General features: G+C 38.4%; 1 protein-coding gene across 2 annotated transcripts in view; it reads left to right on the top strand.

Moving 5' to 3' along the window:
• The window catches only part of FBXO11 (F-box protein 11), a 69,666-nt gene that overhangs the window by 46,206 nt on the left and 5,736 nt on the right, over positions 1 to 17,724 (top strand). For both annotated transcript variants that reach the window (XM_071580244.1, XM_071580233.1), the window contains exons 8-17: positions 1,797 to 1,903; positions 1,989 to 2,100; positions 6,981 to 7,087; positions 7,173 to 7,310; positions 15,092 to 15,309; positions 15,625 to 15,710; positions 15,789 to 15,883; positions 16,890 to 17,012; positions 17,114 to 17,199; positions 17,564 to 17,640. In XM_071580244.1, the coding sequence (XP_071436345.1) occupies positions 1,797 to 1,903; positions 1,989 to 2,100; positions 6,981 to 7,087; positions 7,173 to 7,310; positions 15,092 to 15,309; positions 15,625 to 15,710; positions 15,789 to 15,883; positions 16,890 to 17,012; positions 17,114 to 17,199; positions 17,564 to 17,640 (1,149 nt within the window). The remainder of the gene's footprint in view (positions 1 to 1,796; positions 1,904 to 1,988; positions 2,101 to 6,980; positions 7,088 to 7,172; positions 7,311 to 15,091; positions 15,310 to 15,624; positions 15,711 to 15,788; positions 15,884 to 16,889; positions 17,013 to 17,113; positions 17,200 to 17,563; positions 17,641 to 17,724) is intronic.

Genomic DNA, 17,724 nt, shown 5'->3' with positions numbered 1-17,724 from the left:
AAGTGTCCCAAGCCAAAAGCTAATAGAAATACTTCTCTAAATGATGATTTTTGCAAAGATTCAGTGTGATGTTGCACAGAATTCCATTGGTGCATTCAGAATGAAACTAATGCTTAAGGAAGTGTTCAGGCTTTTCCTAGAGGAGATCTAAGTGTAGTGATCCATCTAACTGGCATGTTCCATGATGGGAAGTCCCAAACTCGGAGACCTATGAAGTAACTCATGTGCTGAGAGGAAGGAGATGTGTCTATAGAGGACATGATCCAAATGCATTCCAAACACCTACAAATACAGTTCCACATATCTCTGTTTAATTGTGTTTCAGAGCATCTAGTGTAAAGTACAATTTTTCTGTGCCACCCTAAGAGAGAACACAATTCTGATACTGATTTATGGCTCTCACACCCTGTTAGGGGCTCTGTTTTCTGATTTTGGTTCACCTGTCATAGTGTGGTGCTGGTCTTCTTCATAGGCTGAAATACACTAATGTGTTTATGCGACTGCATTTGCAGCATGGTGAATGTGTTACCAATGTTATCAAACCACAGAAAGATGTTTTGTATGATGACAGAACTCCTCATCAAAGCCTCTTCTAGTTGTTATCTAGTACTAAGTGAATAAGGGTATGAAGAAAAGTTAGACTACCTTAAAATGCACCTCTGCAGTAGTAAAAGTGGAGATCAGAATTTCAGATAGTGAGGACAAGCTGGAGAATGATAAAAATGTTGCTCCATTCTGACTGACACCTTTCTGCCAGAGTGATAAAGAACAGGGCATACCACTTGTCTGTACTAGTGTCAGCAGACAGCAGAAAACAATCTGCTCATAAGAAATCCCGTGAGTAGGATCTTCAATAAAATACAGAATTTAGGGCAAAGACCTGGTCATGTTTGTGTGTCTTGAGTGGAGAATGGTTTGCATTGGCAATCAGATAAGTTACCTGCTATAGTATGTGAAACTCCCACCTTTGTTTTGTGTCTGGAGGAAGGCTGCTTCTAGCTTACATATTTAATGTGTAGGTCTGAATTGGACAAATGATCTTGCTTGTGAATGAGCGTCATTGAATTCATTCCAGTGCAAGGTTGTTGTTAACTCCTGCTCCCTCTGCTGGCTCTTGCCATCCCAATGTAAACATCGCCTGCCTTTGGATTAAGGATAAGGAATCGAGCACAGCCTCTTTGGTAACACAGGAAATCAAATGACACATTGTGGCAACTTCCAAGTGAACCACTTTGAAACTTTCTGTACATACCTGCAGTAGTATAGTTCAATCTAATTTGATAAGATTTTTTTTTCTCCTGAATAATGATGATATAGTTTCAAAACTCTGAATCCTACATTTGAGAAGTGTGAGGAGGTCACTTGTAGGTCACGAGCAAATTACTAAATAGTGGTTCAAATTAATGATGGGGAATGTATGATTTTAGCTTTAATAAAAGGGTTTAGAATGCCAAATAAGTTGTACTTGGAACAGAACTAAAGTGCCTCTAGTCTGATATCCAAGTTTAAACTGTTAATTCAGTTCCTCATAAGCAGTCATCAGAAACTAACTCTGGACAAGAGAAGGTTTTTCTTGTGGTACTACAGAGCAAATTAGTGCCAGATTGCCTTAGTTAAAGCCTAGCTTCTTCATTGTCTTTGAAAATTTCTTTTTTTAAGATTGTTCTGACACAAAGACTATTTATGTGTCCACAGTAGTGATGATTTTCCTTTGTTGCTTTGAACAGAATTCTGTTAAGTCTTTTGAGGATTTTTTTTAAGTGACATAAACAAAGACTTACTTGTTCTCTTTACAGCACCTGGAAAAGTAGCAGATAAAGTTATAATAGAAAACACTAGAGATTCCACCTTCGTTTTTATGGAGGGTTCTGAAGATGCCTATGTTGGATATATGACAATCAGGGTAAGAATATCAAACTTCAGCAGATTTTAAAAATTTTAATGCCTGAGCAATTAAATACAATATTTCTGTTTTCTTCCTTTTTCAGTTCAACCCTGATGACAAATCTGCTCAGCACCACAATGCACACCACTGCTTAGAGATTACTGTGAACTGCAGTCCAATTATAGATCACTGTATTATTCGAAGTACTTGTACAGGTTAGTAGGTTTTTATTGTTTGTAGAAACACACAAATTGAGTATGATCACTATTGGCATGTTTTGCTTTCTGGTGCAGATGTTTAACACAGGTCTGCAAGCCTTAGTTGCTTTGAAATGGCACTACTACAGTGATTTCTTTGTGTCCAAAACCTTTGTGCTAAGGTATACTTGGTTTTCTGTGTGAAAGTGTTTAGACTCTGTGGGCAGTTGGTTTAAAACCTGAAAAGTGACAGTTTATATGAACTGTTACCTGGTTTTGGTACTTTTAGTTATAGCTGGCAGGTGGGGGGCATTTGAAATATGTACACAGAGGACTTGTATGTGAGGGTTGCTACTGGAATTGATGGCATTAAACAGTCATATGATGTAATTGCTGAGCTTGGTTCACTTTGAAGTGAAATGATTTGACATAGAGTATGAGTGCCTGGCTGAACAGGCAGAATTGTTTAAAGACAGACTCATTTCACCATCAAAGACAATGAGTTTATACTGCATGATTTGGGGTATGTTGGTAGTCTAGATTCAGGAAAGGATGGGCCAGAGTCTGTGGAATTGAGAAGCTGGACAGCAGCTTAGTCATTGGCAGGAAGACACGACTGTTTGTAATCACTAGACACGAGCCATGGTGAGTTGAACATGTTCAAACACAACCAGATGAAATGGAGTTGGAGTGTCAGAAGTGGTTCAGAAGAATTAAGATACTGAATCTTTGCATGCAAATGGCAATATGAGCTTATATCACAATGTTCAGCTAGTGAAAGGGAATGGATCTGCTCAGCAGGCTGTGCATAGAGGTTGCTCAGCTCAACACAGAGGCAAGGAAAAAAGATCTTTCAACTAGATACTAAAACTGTACTTTCCTGGTAACAGCCTGTGAAGGAGAGAATACTGCAAGGAACCATAAAGAGAGTGATGGAAGGATTCCTTGTCTGTGCCTTCTGAAGGAAGAGGGGCTCTTTCTTGGAGGTTTCAGGCTATAAAACACTTGGTCATGGCAGTTCTGTGCTTTGCATCATCATCTGTTCTATTGGAGACATACCAGCAAATATGTGAAAGTGTTAAAAATGGCAGAAGAGGAACAAAGAACAGTAGCTGCTCCCAGTATCTCAGTATTAATGCTGTATTGTTGTGGAACTTGTAATATTACCAATACTGGGGACCCTGACAACAAATGAGAGGAATTAGATTCATTTCTTGGACGTCATTCAGCTTGGTTATAGAAGTAGTTTGAAGAGCTTCTTGGCTTTGTATTGATCCAGGCTTGTAGATAAGCTAATAGGTCTTGCTATTTTGGTGAAAGTAGTTTATTAATGGTTGATAATTTTTTATGACCAGTTTTCGTTATCGAAGACTAGTTCTGAGCATTTCAGACTTTTGCCCCATTCAAGACTCTGGATTTCTGAATGTTTACTATGTTAAATAGTTGCTTCCCTTCTCCAAAGTTAAAATTTCTTACTGATTATTAAATTTTATTGACTTTTAAATCCTACCAAACTTTTCTAAAACCTACTCAGGAAATACTGTGTGTTTGTAAAAAGGGAGGAAGAATGGCAGTCTACCAGAAAAGGCATTTACTGTTTCCATAATCATTGACATCTCTGAAATACTGATCCATATGCATTGAAAATCTCTTTACTGGCACATGCTTGGTACCCTTTCTGTAGGTCTCCTAATTGCATTAAAGAATGTTTCTACATTGTGTCATCTGTAAAGGTGGTAATGTATGTAATATGTAAGGGTGGGAGTTATGTACATGCAGGTGATTTAAGCTGGAGGTCTTCTGCTGCCAGTTCTTATTTGAAGTATTTTTAAATGAAGTTTAAATGGCAGGATCCTGTGTCTAGAGGTTCTGTTGGATTCATTGTGGAAAAAGTCTCTGTTAGTCCTTACCTTAATGGATAAAAGTAGTAATGGATGGCAGTGTGCCTTTTTATTTTAAATTGCAATAGGTGTGTGCAATCATTATATTTAGAGTAAACAAAATAAAGCCTAAACTGGTACTACATTTGCCTGGTACTCCAAAAAGACCCAGATTCTCACTACCAATACTGAAGTCCAGTGAAGTGAGTCAGAATAAAGATTACTTTCATAAGGAAGATGTGATAAAGGGGTGCTTTTCTGAACATGGCTCTGGGTTCCTAAAAATCCACAGCTCCTCAGTGCCACCAAAAGAGGTAGGGGCAAAGGGAGTGAAAGCAATATGAAATACAAGAAAGGAGACATTATGAGTGGCTAATAGAAACAGGAAATTAGAAATTGATGGAACTTGTGGAGACCTCCCCCCAAAATAAAAACATCCCATCAAAATACCACCTTACTCCAACAAGGAACTTGATAAACAAGACAAGATACCACATCTGTCTTTAGAAGAGACAGTGCTTAATTTGGGGAACAAAGGGAGTTTTGGCAGTGATGCTGATCCATCATAGAATGGAAAAATTTGAATGGCAAAGTGTTGTGTATTTTTTGTTCCATATTTAATGAGAATAGGCAGGAATGATAAATGTGCTCGTACCCTATAGGGATAATGAAATATGTTCCACTCCTGACAGTAACCGTGGATGAGGTTAAACAACTGTAAAAATAGACACGCTAAAATCATGCAGGAGTTTGAAAAGAACTGGCCAAGAAATTCTCTGGGCTTGTATTATCTATCGACAGTAACTTGAAACCAGGTGAGATGCTGTATGTCCCTGGGGGAGGCAGCATGGGGGGAGAAGTATGGCAAGACGAGTGTCTATTAACTCTGGGTACAATAATGAGGTAGTAAATGCAGGGGTTTGGTCAATGAAGAATATAAATTTATGATTGAATCAAGTTAGTGTGCATTTACAGAAAGTTATAGTGGTTGCATCACACTGTTAGCATGTTTGATTACTTTCTTTGACTAAAAGAAGGCCGCACTCCCAGTATAGATCCCTGAAAAATACTTGACTTCAGCACATAGTGCCTCAAAATATTAGAATTCCACAGAATTACCAGAGTGCACACCAAATAAGTGAAAAATAACTTTCAGGGTAACTATAAATGGCTTTTGTGGTTATTTCAAAGATGACTTCTTGATTTTAAGCCACTTAATGACTTTCAGAGAAGAAATAACATGCATAGTGATGGGACTTGTAGGCAATGAGGACTTTAAAGTGTTATAATATGAATATAGTGTAACTAATCTTGCCAATAACCAGGAGATTGGGTTGCTCTGACCTTTTTGGTAGTTGGACTGTCAAGCACTATTCAGGTTAGTCTGGACAAGTGCAAAGTTATACATAAAACTTGCTTTTGTTCCTAGTTCTAAGTGATAAACATCCCTCCTGGAAAGCTGGTGAAAAGCTTAAAGAGCCACTGTGGGTAAACTGCTAAATATGAGCCCTCATGTAGTCAAGTGGCTGGAAGAACTGATGTGATCCTTAGTTACACCTCTGGGAATACGGAGTAGAAGTAGAGAGACTGTGTTAACGCCTCTGCTTAGTCCTTGAGAATAAAGTACTCTTTTTTGGTGTCCATAGCAACATGTTGGGAAATTTAGAAACAGTTCAATGAAGTGTCATATAAGGTAAAGCAGAAAAAATCCTTTGTAGTGAAAAACACTGAGTGCAGTTTGTTGCTTTATCAGGGAGAAAGCTGAAGGAGAAAATTGCTTGCAGTAAATGTGCGTGTCTTGGGTATGGCATAACATTGGTGTAAAGAGAACCAGTAACCGGATGCTGAAGCTGGAGGAATTGGCATGAGCAATTAAAGTGTAAATTAAAAGGGTAACAGCCCTGTAACCAGCTAACAAGCTTTCTGCTGGTTTCTCAGTTGCTGGAAATCACAGAGTCAAAATTAAATGTGTTCCTAAGAGATAATGTGCTGAAGTTTCTGCTACTAGAATAGAAGCAGGACTTAATTCAGGGAATTAGTATAGCCTGTATTATTCATAAGGTCAGACTAGACAATCAAAATAATATCTTTAGGAATTTAACAAAATAAGCTCTGTAAATGAGTCTGTGAATTATTAAAGTACAGTCTTTGTCATGCTTTGCTAGAAGGATATATGAAAACTTACTAACAGAGGAAGTACTGGCTTGCTTATTCAGTGATGTTTAATTGCAGGGGAAAAGTGTAGGTTACATAGACAAAGTACCTTGAGATGAGATCTTACTTTTCAGAAATCACTGTGAATCTGCTGTTGATTTTCAGTGGCTGCAGAATTTCATATTTTCATAGTTTATATAATTCAGGGAATGGAGCTGATCTGCTGAGATCCTGAGCAGTTTGAGTCCTAGTTTCCTGAAAAAGGTTTGTTTTCTAGGCTGTGGTGTGATAGCTGAAATCATTCAAGGAGCTTTGTAACTCAGTCAGGAAGAGACCTGTTGGTCTCTGATGTTTAGTTCTGTACTTGAGATTGTGCCTTTGTGTCCTGCTTATCTCTGGTTAGACAGCATGTCTTTGTGTGCTGCAAAATTGTTACTTGTTTGGCCTCTTCGGAGTACCAAGTTACAAAAGTTTAAAGGCAAGTAAAACAAGGCAGTAATGAGCATAGATTTTTGTTATATTTCTGTTATCCTTTATTGTGTACAGTCAGTATTCAGTGGGGCTAATGTAGGGAAATAAATGAGTGATAACTTTCATAAGCATGAATTATTATATCAACCGTTGTCCTGGCAGCTGTGTAACCTTGGCAGAGTGATTTTAAAGCAACTCCTACCACGGTTTTTGCATCTGGAAAATGATGACATTAGTATTTTTTCTGCCAGTGTCTTGCAATGCTTTGGCACTGGGCTCGCTGAATCTTGTTTAAATATCAGTTCACACTAACTTTTCTTGTGAAAGCACTGCCAGACTATTTATAAATACACTATGCTTTGAAGCTGTGGTAACTGTACTGTTTTCTTCCAGTTGGCTCTGCAGTATGTGTTAGTGGCCAGGGAGCTTGTCCCACTATTAAACACTGTAACATCAGTGACTGTGAAAATGTTGGACTTTATATTACAGACCATGCACAGGTAATGTTCTATATTAATTTTTTTATTTTGATAAAATTGTTCACTGTTCTTGATTCCTGTCTTAATTTACATTTTTATTTTCCAGGGAATATATGAGGACAATGAGATATCCAATAATGCGTTAGCAGGGATTTGGGTTAAAAACCATGGAAATCCCATTATCAGACGGAATCACATTCATCATGGACGTGACGTTGGCGTTTTCACTTTCGACCATGGCATGGTAACATGCATGTTTTCCTTTGAAGAAAGAAATATAGTTGTGTAACTCAAGCCTTCAAACTTCACCTGTTATTGAAGAAATTTTTTTAAACATTTCTTATGAACAGATACTTTAAAATATGCCTATTGATGTTCTCTTGCCCTTCAGTGGGAGATTTCACTTTACAGACAATTTTACCTGAAAGAGGTTTAAGCAAGATTGTTGCAATTGGTTGGCAGCCTGTTACAATGTATTATCTTGGAGTGAGGTACTCAACATCATTTTGTCTCAGTTTTCATTGGCAATCTTTCCCACCTCTCAAGTGCATGGACCACAAGGCAGAGACTGGGGAGCAAAGTCCCTCCCACTGTAAGGGAAGATCAGGTTCATGACCACCTGAGGAACTTGAACGTACCTAAGTCTTTGGGACCCAATGAGGTGCATCCCAGAGTCGAGGGAGTTGGCTGAGGTGGTTGCCAAGCCACTCTACATGATACTTGAAAAGTCTTGGCAGTCAGATGAAGAACCTGGTGAAACATTGTGCCCTTTTTAATATATGTTAGAAAGGAGGACCCTGGGAACTCCCACGTGTCATCCTCGCCCCTGTGCCTGGAAAGATCATGGAACAGAACCTTCTAGAAGCTCTTCTAAGGCTTACGGAGGTCAGGGATGTGATTTGGAACAGCCAGCATGGCTGCAACTAAGGGCAAGTCCTGGCTGGCCAACCCAGTGGTGCCTTCTCTGATGGACTGACAACATCAGTGAATAAAGGAAGGACTAGAAATGTCATATTTATCTAGTCCTGTGTAAGGCCTTTGACACAGTCCCCCACAATATCCTTCTCTCTAAATTGGAAAGATGTGGATTTGATGGGTAGACTGTGTTTGGTGGATGAGGAATTGTTTGGATAGTTGCATCCAGAGGATAAATGCCAAGGGCTCAATGTCCAGATGGAGATTGGTGGCAAGTAGTGTCCGTCAGTGGTCTGTACTGGGACCAGTACTATTCATCAGTGACATTGAACACAGACAGTGGGATCAAGTGCATCCTCAGCAAGTTCTAATCCAGATTTCCTCAGGTTTTTGATGAGAGTTGACAGAGTGGAAAGAGTATTAACAGAAAATCCACTGTGGACTGAAACGAATGAGGCCTTTCTCCTTTGCACCCATGTTGTTGGGGAGATGGGGGTAAAGGATTGAGGCAGAAATTAGTTTGTAGCTGTTGGATTTGCAGTTTTCTGGTTTCAGTAGAAGGTAAACAGGTCACAGAGTGCTGCTGTTTTTGCTGCTGGCATAAAATCCTCTTGCCAGTGGAAGGTGAGAAACATGGTGGGATTCTGTGGTTAGGTGTCTCTTTTCTGCTCTCATAGTTACATCTTAAGGAGTATATTCTGTGTTGGGCAAGTTTGCAGCAGCCCAGAGGAATGCCCAGCTGGCAGACTGCTGATGGATTGCCTTACATCATTTTCTGTTCTCTAGAGATGTAGTTGTTTGGCTGTTTGGCAAAGAGTGGTGGCAGACTTAGGATGTTACATCTTTCTTTTTTGTTATCTCATTGTTGGGACTATGTTAAGCTGCACTGACATTGTCCAAGCACTACTAATCTGCAGTGGATACATATATCCATATGTCCTTCCAAGATTTAAATAGGCTTGGAAACATTTAATGAAGAGATTTCAGCTATAGAAAGACTGCTAAAGGGGAGTGATCAGTAACTCCTGGCGGAGAGGTGTCTGCGTAGGCTTGAGGGTTAATTGGAAGGTCTGGCTGGGAGCTGCTTTTTGTTTCAGTACTGAACGATATTAGAGTACTGAAGTATTAAAAAAAATTTAAAACCACAGGCTGAATTAAATTGATTAATTTTAAATAAAAGCGTATTTGATCTGTTTTCTTACTGGTTAAATGCCTCTTTCAATGCTGTGATCAGTGTCGTATCAAAAGCAAAATGGAATAGAAATAAATGTTTGTCTTTTGGTTAGAAGAAGCACTAGCACATTAAAGAGAACCTGTGAATAATATTTATCTCAGGTGCAAATATTGTTGAAATATTTCATAGTCACAAACTCCTTTCAAAGATTCTGTGCCTTCCCTTCTTAAAGTCTGCTTTGACATCATCCTCTCTTATGCATCATGCTTAGTGATAGAGTTAATTAAATTACATCATTGGTTATACTTTCATGCTCATTAAGTAACAAAGTGACGTGGTATCGTTCAAATACAAATCCTGTATACCTAAACAAATTAATACATTTTCTATATTCGCTTCTCTTGCTTGACTTCTGTTATTTTGGAGGAAGTATTTTTTTATCTATATATTGCCTGTGACTGTGAAGTGGGATAAAGACATTCCAGTGCTGAATCCCTACCCTATGTGTTCTTTTCCTGTAGATTTCCGTGTTGGAGTGCTGGCTCCAAAAGGTTCAAGAGTGCTTTGTTTTTCAGTTTTTCACTTTTGTGTTCTCAGACTGGTCTTTGTCTTTGTAGAAACTTAACCTTATTTCTAAACTGGCAATATTCTGATGTTTGCCTTAGTGCTGTCTCAGATGTATAACAAGCAGGCACTAAAAACACAGCATGGCATTGACAGCCCTTGGTGCCTTACCCTGACCTCTCCTGCAGTTGCCTGAGACGAGTTACCAGGCATCTTTCATAAATTTATTTAGCAGTTGTATGCAAACAACAGAGAAGTTCCAACTTTCTGTAAGAATAAGCATAATTTTACAGTTTAAAGCTGAGATCTAGGTGTAAGTCTCCATTTTCATTGCTCCCAAATGAGAAACAGAACACTCCCTATTGCTTGGGGCTTTTTCCTGATGAAATAGAAGTATAGCAGCATGTGTCTTAAGTTGGGTGACTGACTAGTTTACAGCTCAGTCTTTTAAATACTACAAATCAGACAATTTTAAAGAAATGTGTATATAAAGTAAAAACAGTAAATTAAGCATATAGCAGTTTCTATACAGACTGCATTAAAAACTCAGTTCACCTTTTGCTGCCCACTGAAAACAAAGGGTTTGCTTTTGCATTTTAGTTGTGATTTTCTTTATGTTGTATTTGAATTTTTATAAAATGCACCAGCTTTCAAATAAAGACCATTCCTGGCTTTGGGATGCAAATTTTTATGAACATATTTTTTTCTGTTGTCAGTCACGTTTCTAATTTCTGTTTGATTAAATTGGCACAGTCAGATACTCTTCAGCAGTTAATTTTTATCTATCTTGATTGCCTGCTGTTTGTTTTTTTCTTTTTTTTTTTTCTAATCCTGTTGGGCATACCAGTGTCATTAAATCTTTAGGATGACTGTACAGTTACATTTTTAAACAAATTTTTTGAATACTGTGTTGTTCAAACAGTAACATGAAATAGCTGTGTTTATGTAATGTTGTGATCTTTGAGACAGAGAAATTAAAAATAGTCCCTTTTGGAATAAATGGGGAAAAATTCCTCTGTGAAGAACAGCAGACAAAATCCCATAATTTTTAAAATTTTAACCTTCAAAGCAGTGTTTGTTAAACTAGACTACATGCAGAAAGAAAAAAGCATAAAAGCTCAATTGCCGAGTTTGTCTTGATGTAAAAAGTCTTCTGCTCTTGTCAGCTGCTCAGGAACCCATCTTTGTCATCACATCTTTTTCTGTTCACTGTGTACCATGTGATAACATCAACATTTATTATTCCTGTGGTGTTTGTGATTACTTTACCTGCTCAGATCTTAACAGGCTGCAGTGGTGCATTTTTGCTCACACTTTCTGTCACTATAGCTGTCATCTTGTGCACACAGCCAGTACTTTGCTTGGCATTTTAAATAAATCTGATCTACAGAGAGCTACCTTTTTATAGTTAGGATTTTTCAAGCAGAAAGCCACTGATAAGGTATTTTGACTTTCCTTACACTTGGTATTTTTGTGTAAGATTGTAATACTCTTTCCCATGTGTATCAGTTACTCCTTTTCCTTATTATTCATAAGGGCCTCTTTTTCTTAGAGATCCTGGCACGGCCGCGTGCTGTGTTGTCCAGGATCACCTTCTGCTAATTGATGAAAACCAGAAACCACCACAAAGCACAAGTAAAATACTCAGAACACTTGAAAATGAGCCTTAAGAAGGAGGTGAAGGCAGTATAAGGCTTGCAGTCCCTCTATGCAGAGGAAGGATATTGACCTGCCTGACCTTAATAGCTTCCTGGCAGAGTGTCCATAAAGGATCTGGTCTTGAGCTGCCTGACATCTGGATGGAGCGTGAGAGCTGTGGGACAGTCTATGTGTGCTGTGAGGCAGAAATGGTAGGAAAGGAGCAGCCTGTGTCTCGTGGTGATACTGGTTATAGCTGAAGCTGGCACTAAGCTTTGTGTTAGCGAGCAGTTAGACTGGCCCTGTGAATCACAGATAATTTGTCTTCATACTTGGAAAATACTAACTTTCCAAAGAGAAAATGTTGTCTGAACCCATATATGATTTCTTGGGATCCAGAAGTTCATCACTAGATGGCTTTGAGAGGCTGTAGTTCAAAGTCACAGTAATGCCTTTTGAAGGGAAGTGGCTCTGGTGGCTGAAAAGTTACCAGGGATTGCCAGGGTCATCTGAGAGACTGAAGTTTTAGCCTTCCCTAAGGGTTAATTTGTGGCAAATGAGTTGTTGGTATCAACAGAGAATGGCATAGGAAATAGGAAGTCTGGGAATGTGGTGGTTTTAGGACTATGGAAGAATACTACTGTTTCTGACAAACAGCAGTTCTGTTGGTTTGCCTAAATTCAGTTTAGTAATGATGCACTCAGGTAATGGTCAGACATGGTCTCAACAGGTGTGGAAATCCACTGGGTTTAACCGTGACAGCTCAAAGCCAGCAGTTCAGGTTAAGCTGACTCTTGATTGAGCTGGACTGGGCTCTTTAATGCGGTTTGTTTTTATGAATATTGAATGTTACAGGATCTTACCTAACAGAAAGCCTTGACCTTCTGACCCAGCAGTCAGCCTTATAAAGTAGTCTGACATAAAGATTTAGTTTGTTATTCTCCCCCTTTGGAGGAGCATTTCCTTCACAGAGGCTTAACAGCAAGTTCTCATTTTTCTTCTGAATCTGCAGTCAAACATTTTTTTGAGAAGGTAGAAGAGCAGTCATTTTGAAAGCTCCATTTTCTGCTTTCTGAAAAAATTACACTTGTACTCTACTGTAAAGTAATGTTACAGCATCATTCTTAGGATATAGTGGGTAGAGCACAGTGTGCCTGCAGGTACTGCTTCTGTTCATCCCTGAAGCTGCATATTATGTAGGTACACAGGGACACAAGCAGAAGTGAAGGAGCCTTCTCTTTCACTTCATTTCCAGGCAAATTAAAATGCTACACAGTATATAAGACTGTTTTCAAGAATTAAAAGTATTTTAACCAAAATTTTCATACTGTTAGATAACTGCTTGCTGAAGCTTGTGAATATACTGCAGACCACATAATAAAGGTTGTTAGTTTGAAACTTCTACATGGCATCCAAAATGGCTGTGATTAAGCACACTGAAATACTTTTCATCATCATGGTGCTGTAGTCACAACATATCTGGCACTCAAAGGGATGGTGATGTGTGAAGCAAATTAAAAGGTATCAGACCATGTTTAGTAATATTTTAATTGAAATTATGTATTCTATTAAGAGAATCAAGCTTGCCTTCATGCCTAATTGTTGTCTTACTTAAGTTTCTCTGAGGGCTTCATTTTAAAGTGAAAATTAGGAAAAAAATGTGTTTCCTTTTGAGATAAGAAGTCTAGAAGACTTCCCTGTTGGCATGAAGGTGTATTTCTGAGATCTTTGGATTCCCCTACCTCTTAGTGTGTAGCTTCCTTGATAAGTCTGACTACATCTTGACTTGCTTAGGGTTGGATTTCTTCGGTCATATTCTGAATATTTACAGAAAGTAGGCATGTTCCAATTGACTTTATCCATAGGAGTCTGGGGAGCTGAGCTGTGCACATGGAATAGTACATTTTTGGACAATGTTTTTCCCAGGCTGTGCCTTTCCTGGCTGCAATCCTCAGAGGAGGGAGAGGTGCATGCTGTCTTGATCTCTTTGTTGAACTGGATGGATATCTGCTTTTTTCTAATCAAAATATTTGATGGAGTCCCATAGTAATTCACAGCTCAGTGAAACAGCTGACTACCTAAGTTGGCAGTAAATTGAGTAATTTCCACATGATAGGTAGTAGAAGTTCCAGGCACAAGGTGTTCCTGGATCATGTGAGTACAAACACTGGAATCCAGTATGCTGAGCAGTAGCAGGAATTGTGCTGCTTGCTTTTTCTTTTTTTTTCACAAGTAACAAGTCTCATGATGAGTGAGTCTAAATAACTAACTTAGGTGGCTACATGAAGAATGGTGTTTGGATGAGGTGCCTGTAGGGGTGACCAAGATCAGTAAAAGTCGTGGCCCTTTGCTTTTGGGTCAGATGTTTTACCTGTTTACATGTTACCAGTTCATTACACAGGTAATTTTTTTGCATTATGAAGACTGATACTGCTACAACTATATCTGGCATTATAGATTGTTTATACTACAGAGGGCTTTGCAGAGCACAGACAGATGTCTAGGAGAAAAGAAAGAACTAACACTGATTCACTTTATCGTGAACCATAGTGTTCTTGGATGCAAGGGGTAGTGCATTTTTGGTTGGTTGTCAGCAGAGTCCTGCTCTGAATGTCATCTGCTCTGTTTTTAGTCCCACCCTTCACAGTTGCTTGCTGGCACTAGTCTGGGTTAGAGCTTTCAGGAGCCTGCATCTAGGCTATCCACAAATTAAAACACCACTTGGTGATCACCTACCATCTCTAGTAAGGCTTCCTGTCTTTCAGTTGATCAGTTTCTGTTGTTTTAGTTGGGAAAAATGGACATGAAATGCTGTTAAAGTTCACCTCAAGAACAGGTTGAATTTGAGTATCAGAATGTTCTGAGACAGTTTCAGAAAAATGCTCTCAAAGGACTGACACGGTTACTTTGCAAGCCTGTGGAATGAATTAGAATCAGAGAAATCATTGGGCAGAAAACAGCTACTTTGCCAGATAAATTTTCAGATGGACCAGGTCATTGTGCTGCTGTACAAGTGCTTGTTGGCATAGAAGGAGCATGCCTGGGATGGATTTGTGGCCCTTTTTTTTTATTTTCCATAGCTATGCTGTTTAAAATGCACTTGTTTAAATACAGTTCTGTTGCAGGTCTCCTGCTACTGCTGCAGTGTCTAAGTGGAAGTGTACACTGTTCAAAAAAAAGAGAAAAAGGAAAAAAGTTTACCTGTTGGCCACTCACACGCATCCAGCCCTGGCAAAATTACAGAACTCCCATATTCATATTTATTTATTTTAGTCAGTTGTGTTAAAGAAATTTAGCACACTTCTTCCTAAATAAACTGTATTTTTACCAAATATATATAGTTCTTGCTCTGAAAACAAGTAGGGAGTATCCTTCATAGCACTGCCTTCTTTGTATTGGGCCTATGGGCTTTGAAAGGAGACTGATCCTTAGGACCTGCTGAGGAAACATGACACTGAGTCCTGTTCAAGGTGCTATATCCAGAGTTGCCATCTTTTCTTGGTATTCCATGAGTAGTAATAAATAGCAATGCAAACACAGTATTTTATTTTGGGAAAAACAAAATTATATAGTGGCAGTAATTGTTTTAATTAGCTATGGAAGTACTGATGTGTTGTCAATTTGGGTATTGTTTCCATTTAAATGAGTATTGTATTTAGAAGGGAGGGAGGGGAGGGAATAGCCTTCATTTTGAAAAGAGCTTTTAAAGAAAACTGCATGTTTTGTGTCTTAAGGGTTATTTTGAAAGCTGCAACATACATAGGAACAGGATAGCAGGCTTTGAAGTGAAAGCATATGCCAATCCAACGGTGGTGCGGTGTGAAATCCATCACGGCCAGACTGGAGGAATCTATGTTCATGAAAAAGGAAGAGGACAATTCATAGAGAACAAAATCTATGCAAACAATTTTGCAGGTGTTTGGATTACCTCAAACAGTGACCCAACAATAAGGTATTGTTTTCTTCATTGACATTTCACTACTTAGAAGAAGAAGAGATTGGGTGGAGATGGGAGAAGTGCACTTGAATATCATTTACTTATAATGAACAGTAAATATTACTGTATATGTAGAAATGAAATTTCTGCATTCAGTTGAACTACATTTTTAATTTGTGTACACACTTGGAGGTAGATTTTTTTCAAAGCAAGATAATATAAGGTGTTTATTTTAAATCTGAATAGTGTACAGTGCTAGACACTACATACATGTGTAATATTGTACAGTGTATTGGAACCACTTCATAATGTGGGTTTTTTGTTTTCTAGGGGCAATGCGATTTTTAATGGGAATCAAGGTGGTGTGTATATCTTTGGTGATGGAAGAGGCCTTATTGAAGGAAATGACATTTATGGTAAGCTGACTTCTTGTTGCACCTTGAATTCCGAAAAAAATGAGTATGTGTTATATTAAATAATGCTTTTGTTAACAGGTAATGCATTAGCAGGAATACAGATTCGAACAAACAGCTGTCCCATAGTTCGACACAACAAGATTCATGATGGTCAACATGGTGGAATTTACGTTGTAAGTACAGCCTTCAGACAGGCATTGAAACTTGTGTTCTGTTTTATAAACATTAGAGAAGAGTCCTCTGTGAAATGTTTGTGCTTACAGTGATGGAGTTTCTCATGTTCTAAACTAGGTTCATTGTGAGAGACTGAAGCTGGTGGTGATACTTGAAAGATGGAAGCTTTTATGAATGCCACTAAATTATTCCTATTACAGACTAAAATATTTAAAATGGGATAGATTACAGAATTTCATCATTTCTTGGTTAAAAGCTTTTTGAAAAGGCTTAATTTTCATAGTAGTATGTCATTATTTAAAAAAAAATAGAAGTCTGCTCAGCTCTTTTGGAGTGTTACGTGCTTCAGAGTGTTTTTTGTAATGCCTTCAGGGTGATTTACATTGCAATTTCTGTATGGTTGTGTATTGTAGAAGTGGAGAACAAAGCACCATTTCCAGTGTGTTCAAGGCTCTGCTGACTCAACTGAAAGAGCTGTCAGGTTCCCTTCAGCAGTATCAGATTTTGAAAAATATTTGTGCAGCGTTCTGCCAAAAGTTACCTAAGGTTCAGCTAATGCTGCAGGTGTGCAGCTTCATCTGTTCATTGTGTAAATCTAACCAGAACAGCTTCCCCTAACCGAGAACACTTGTGCTTCACCTCTGAGCCCGAACACATGGTGGACATAGTACTGACAGTTTTTTGTCCGTCTGGTGGATAGGGCTGGGTGCAGGTTTAGGAACCACGTGCCAGAGCTTTCATGTTGAGTGCATGGTGCTGGGGAGCAACCATGCTACCAACAGCCAGCAGAGATTTGTAAAGGCCACTGCAGAGCCTTGAAATACAATGATTTACATGCAGGGCGTTCTTCATTTATTGGCAAACATTGAAAATCATGTTGTGCTGAAAAAAAAAGTGAAAAAAATGTCCTCAAATAGCAAGGAATTACTTTGTTAAGAAGCCACGTTGGGGAACAGTATTGGTGATTAGCAGGTTTTCTCAACTATTAAATCATCTTGTATTTAGCATGAAAAAGGACAAGGTGTGATTGAGGAAAATGAAGTTTACAGCAATACTTTGGCTGGAGTCTGGGTGACAACAGGGAGCACTCCAGTCTTGAGGAGAAACAGAATACACAGTGGAAAACAAGTGAGTTTCGCTCTGTGGTTACAAGTGGGCCACAGAAAAGAGAGTGTGTGGTTTTATACCTAATTACTTTGGGACTAATAATTTAATTCTTGATGTATTAGGTTGGAGTTTATTTTTATGACAATGGACATGGCGTGTTGGAAGACAATGACATCTATAATCACATGTACTCAGGGGTTCAGATAAGGTAACATTTTTTTCTGATTTTAAGCCAAAACAGATGTAGCTTGTTATGTTCTCTTTTGTGTATTTTTAACTGTTCTTGTAATTTTGTTTATAAAAGTAACTTAATTGATATTCCCTCTATCTGAATACCCTCTGCTTTAACCTACAAGAAAGTTATCACTAATACAACCTGGATATTGACTAGAATGTGTGGCCCTTGAAGTCTGTAAAGCTATAATGTTTTTGCGTGTTTGGAAAGAACCATATTTTACTAAGATTTTTAAAAGTGAGATCTGTGGGGCAGTTCTTAAGATGTGTTTTCAATGTTTGGCCTTGGGATATAGTAAACTGTTTTACATTACTACTTTGCTTACATTTTGCTCTAGAACTGGAAGCAACCCCAAAATTAGACGCAACAAGATCTGGGGTGGTCAGAATGGTGGTATTCTTGTCTATAATTCTGGTAGGTTTGTTTTTCATGTTTATCCAGAACTGTTTATGTTCCGCAGTGTTAAGTCTTACCATTTATTATCCTTTTTGATTTTAT

Source organism: Pithys albifrons, chromosome 2 (assembly GCF_047495875.1).
Source record: "Pithys albifrons albifrons isolate INPA30051 chromosome 2, PitAlb_v1, whole genome shotgun sequence".
Classification (NCBI taxonomy): Eukaryota; Metazoa; Chordata; class Aves; order Passeriformes; family Thamnophilidae; genus Pithys; species Pithys albifrons.
Note: the sequence above shows the minus strand (reverse complement) of the source record. Positions and strands in the feature narration are given on the sequence as shown.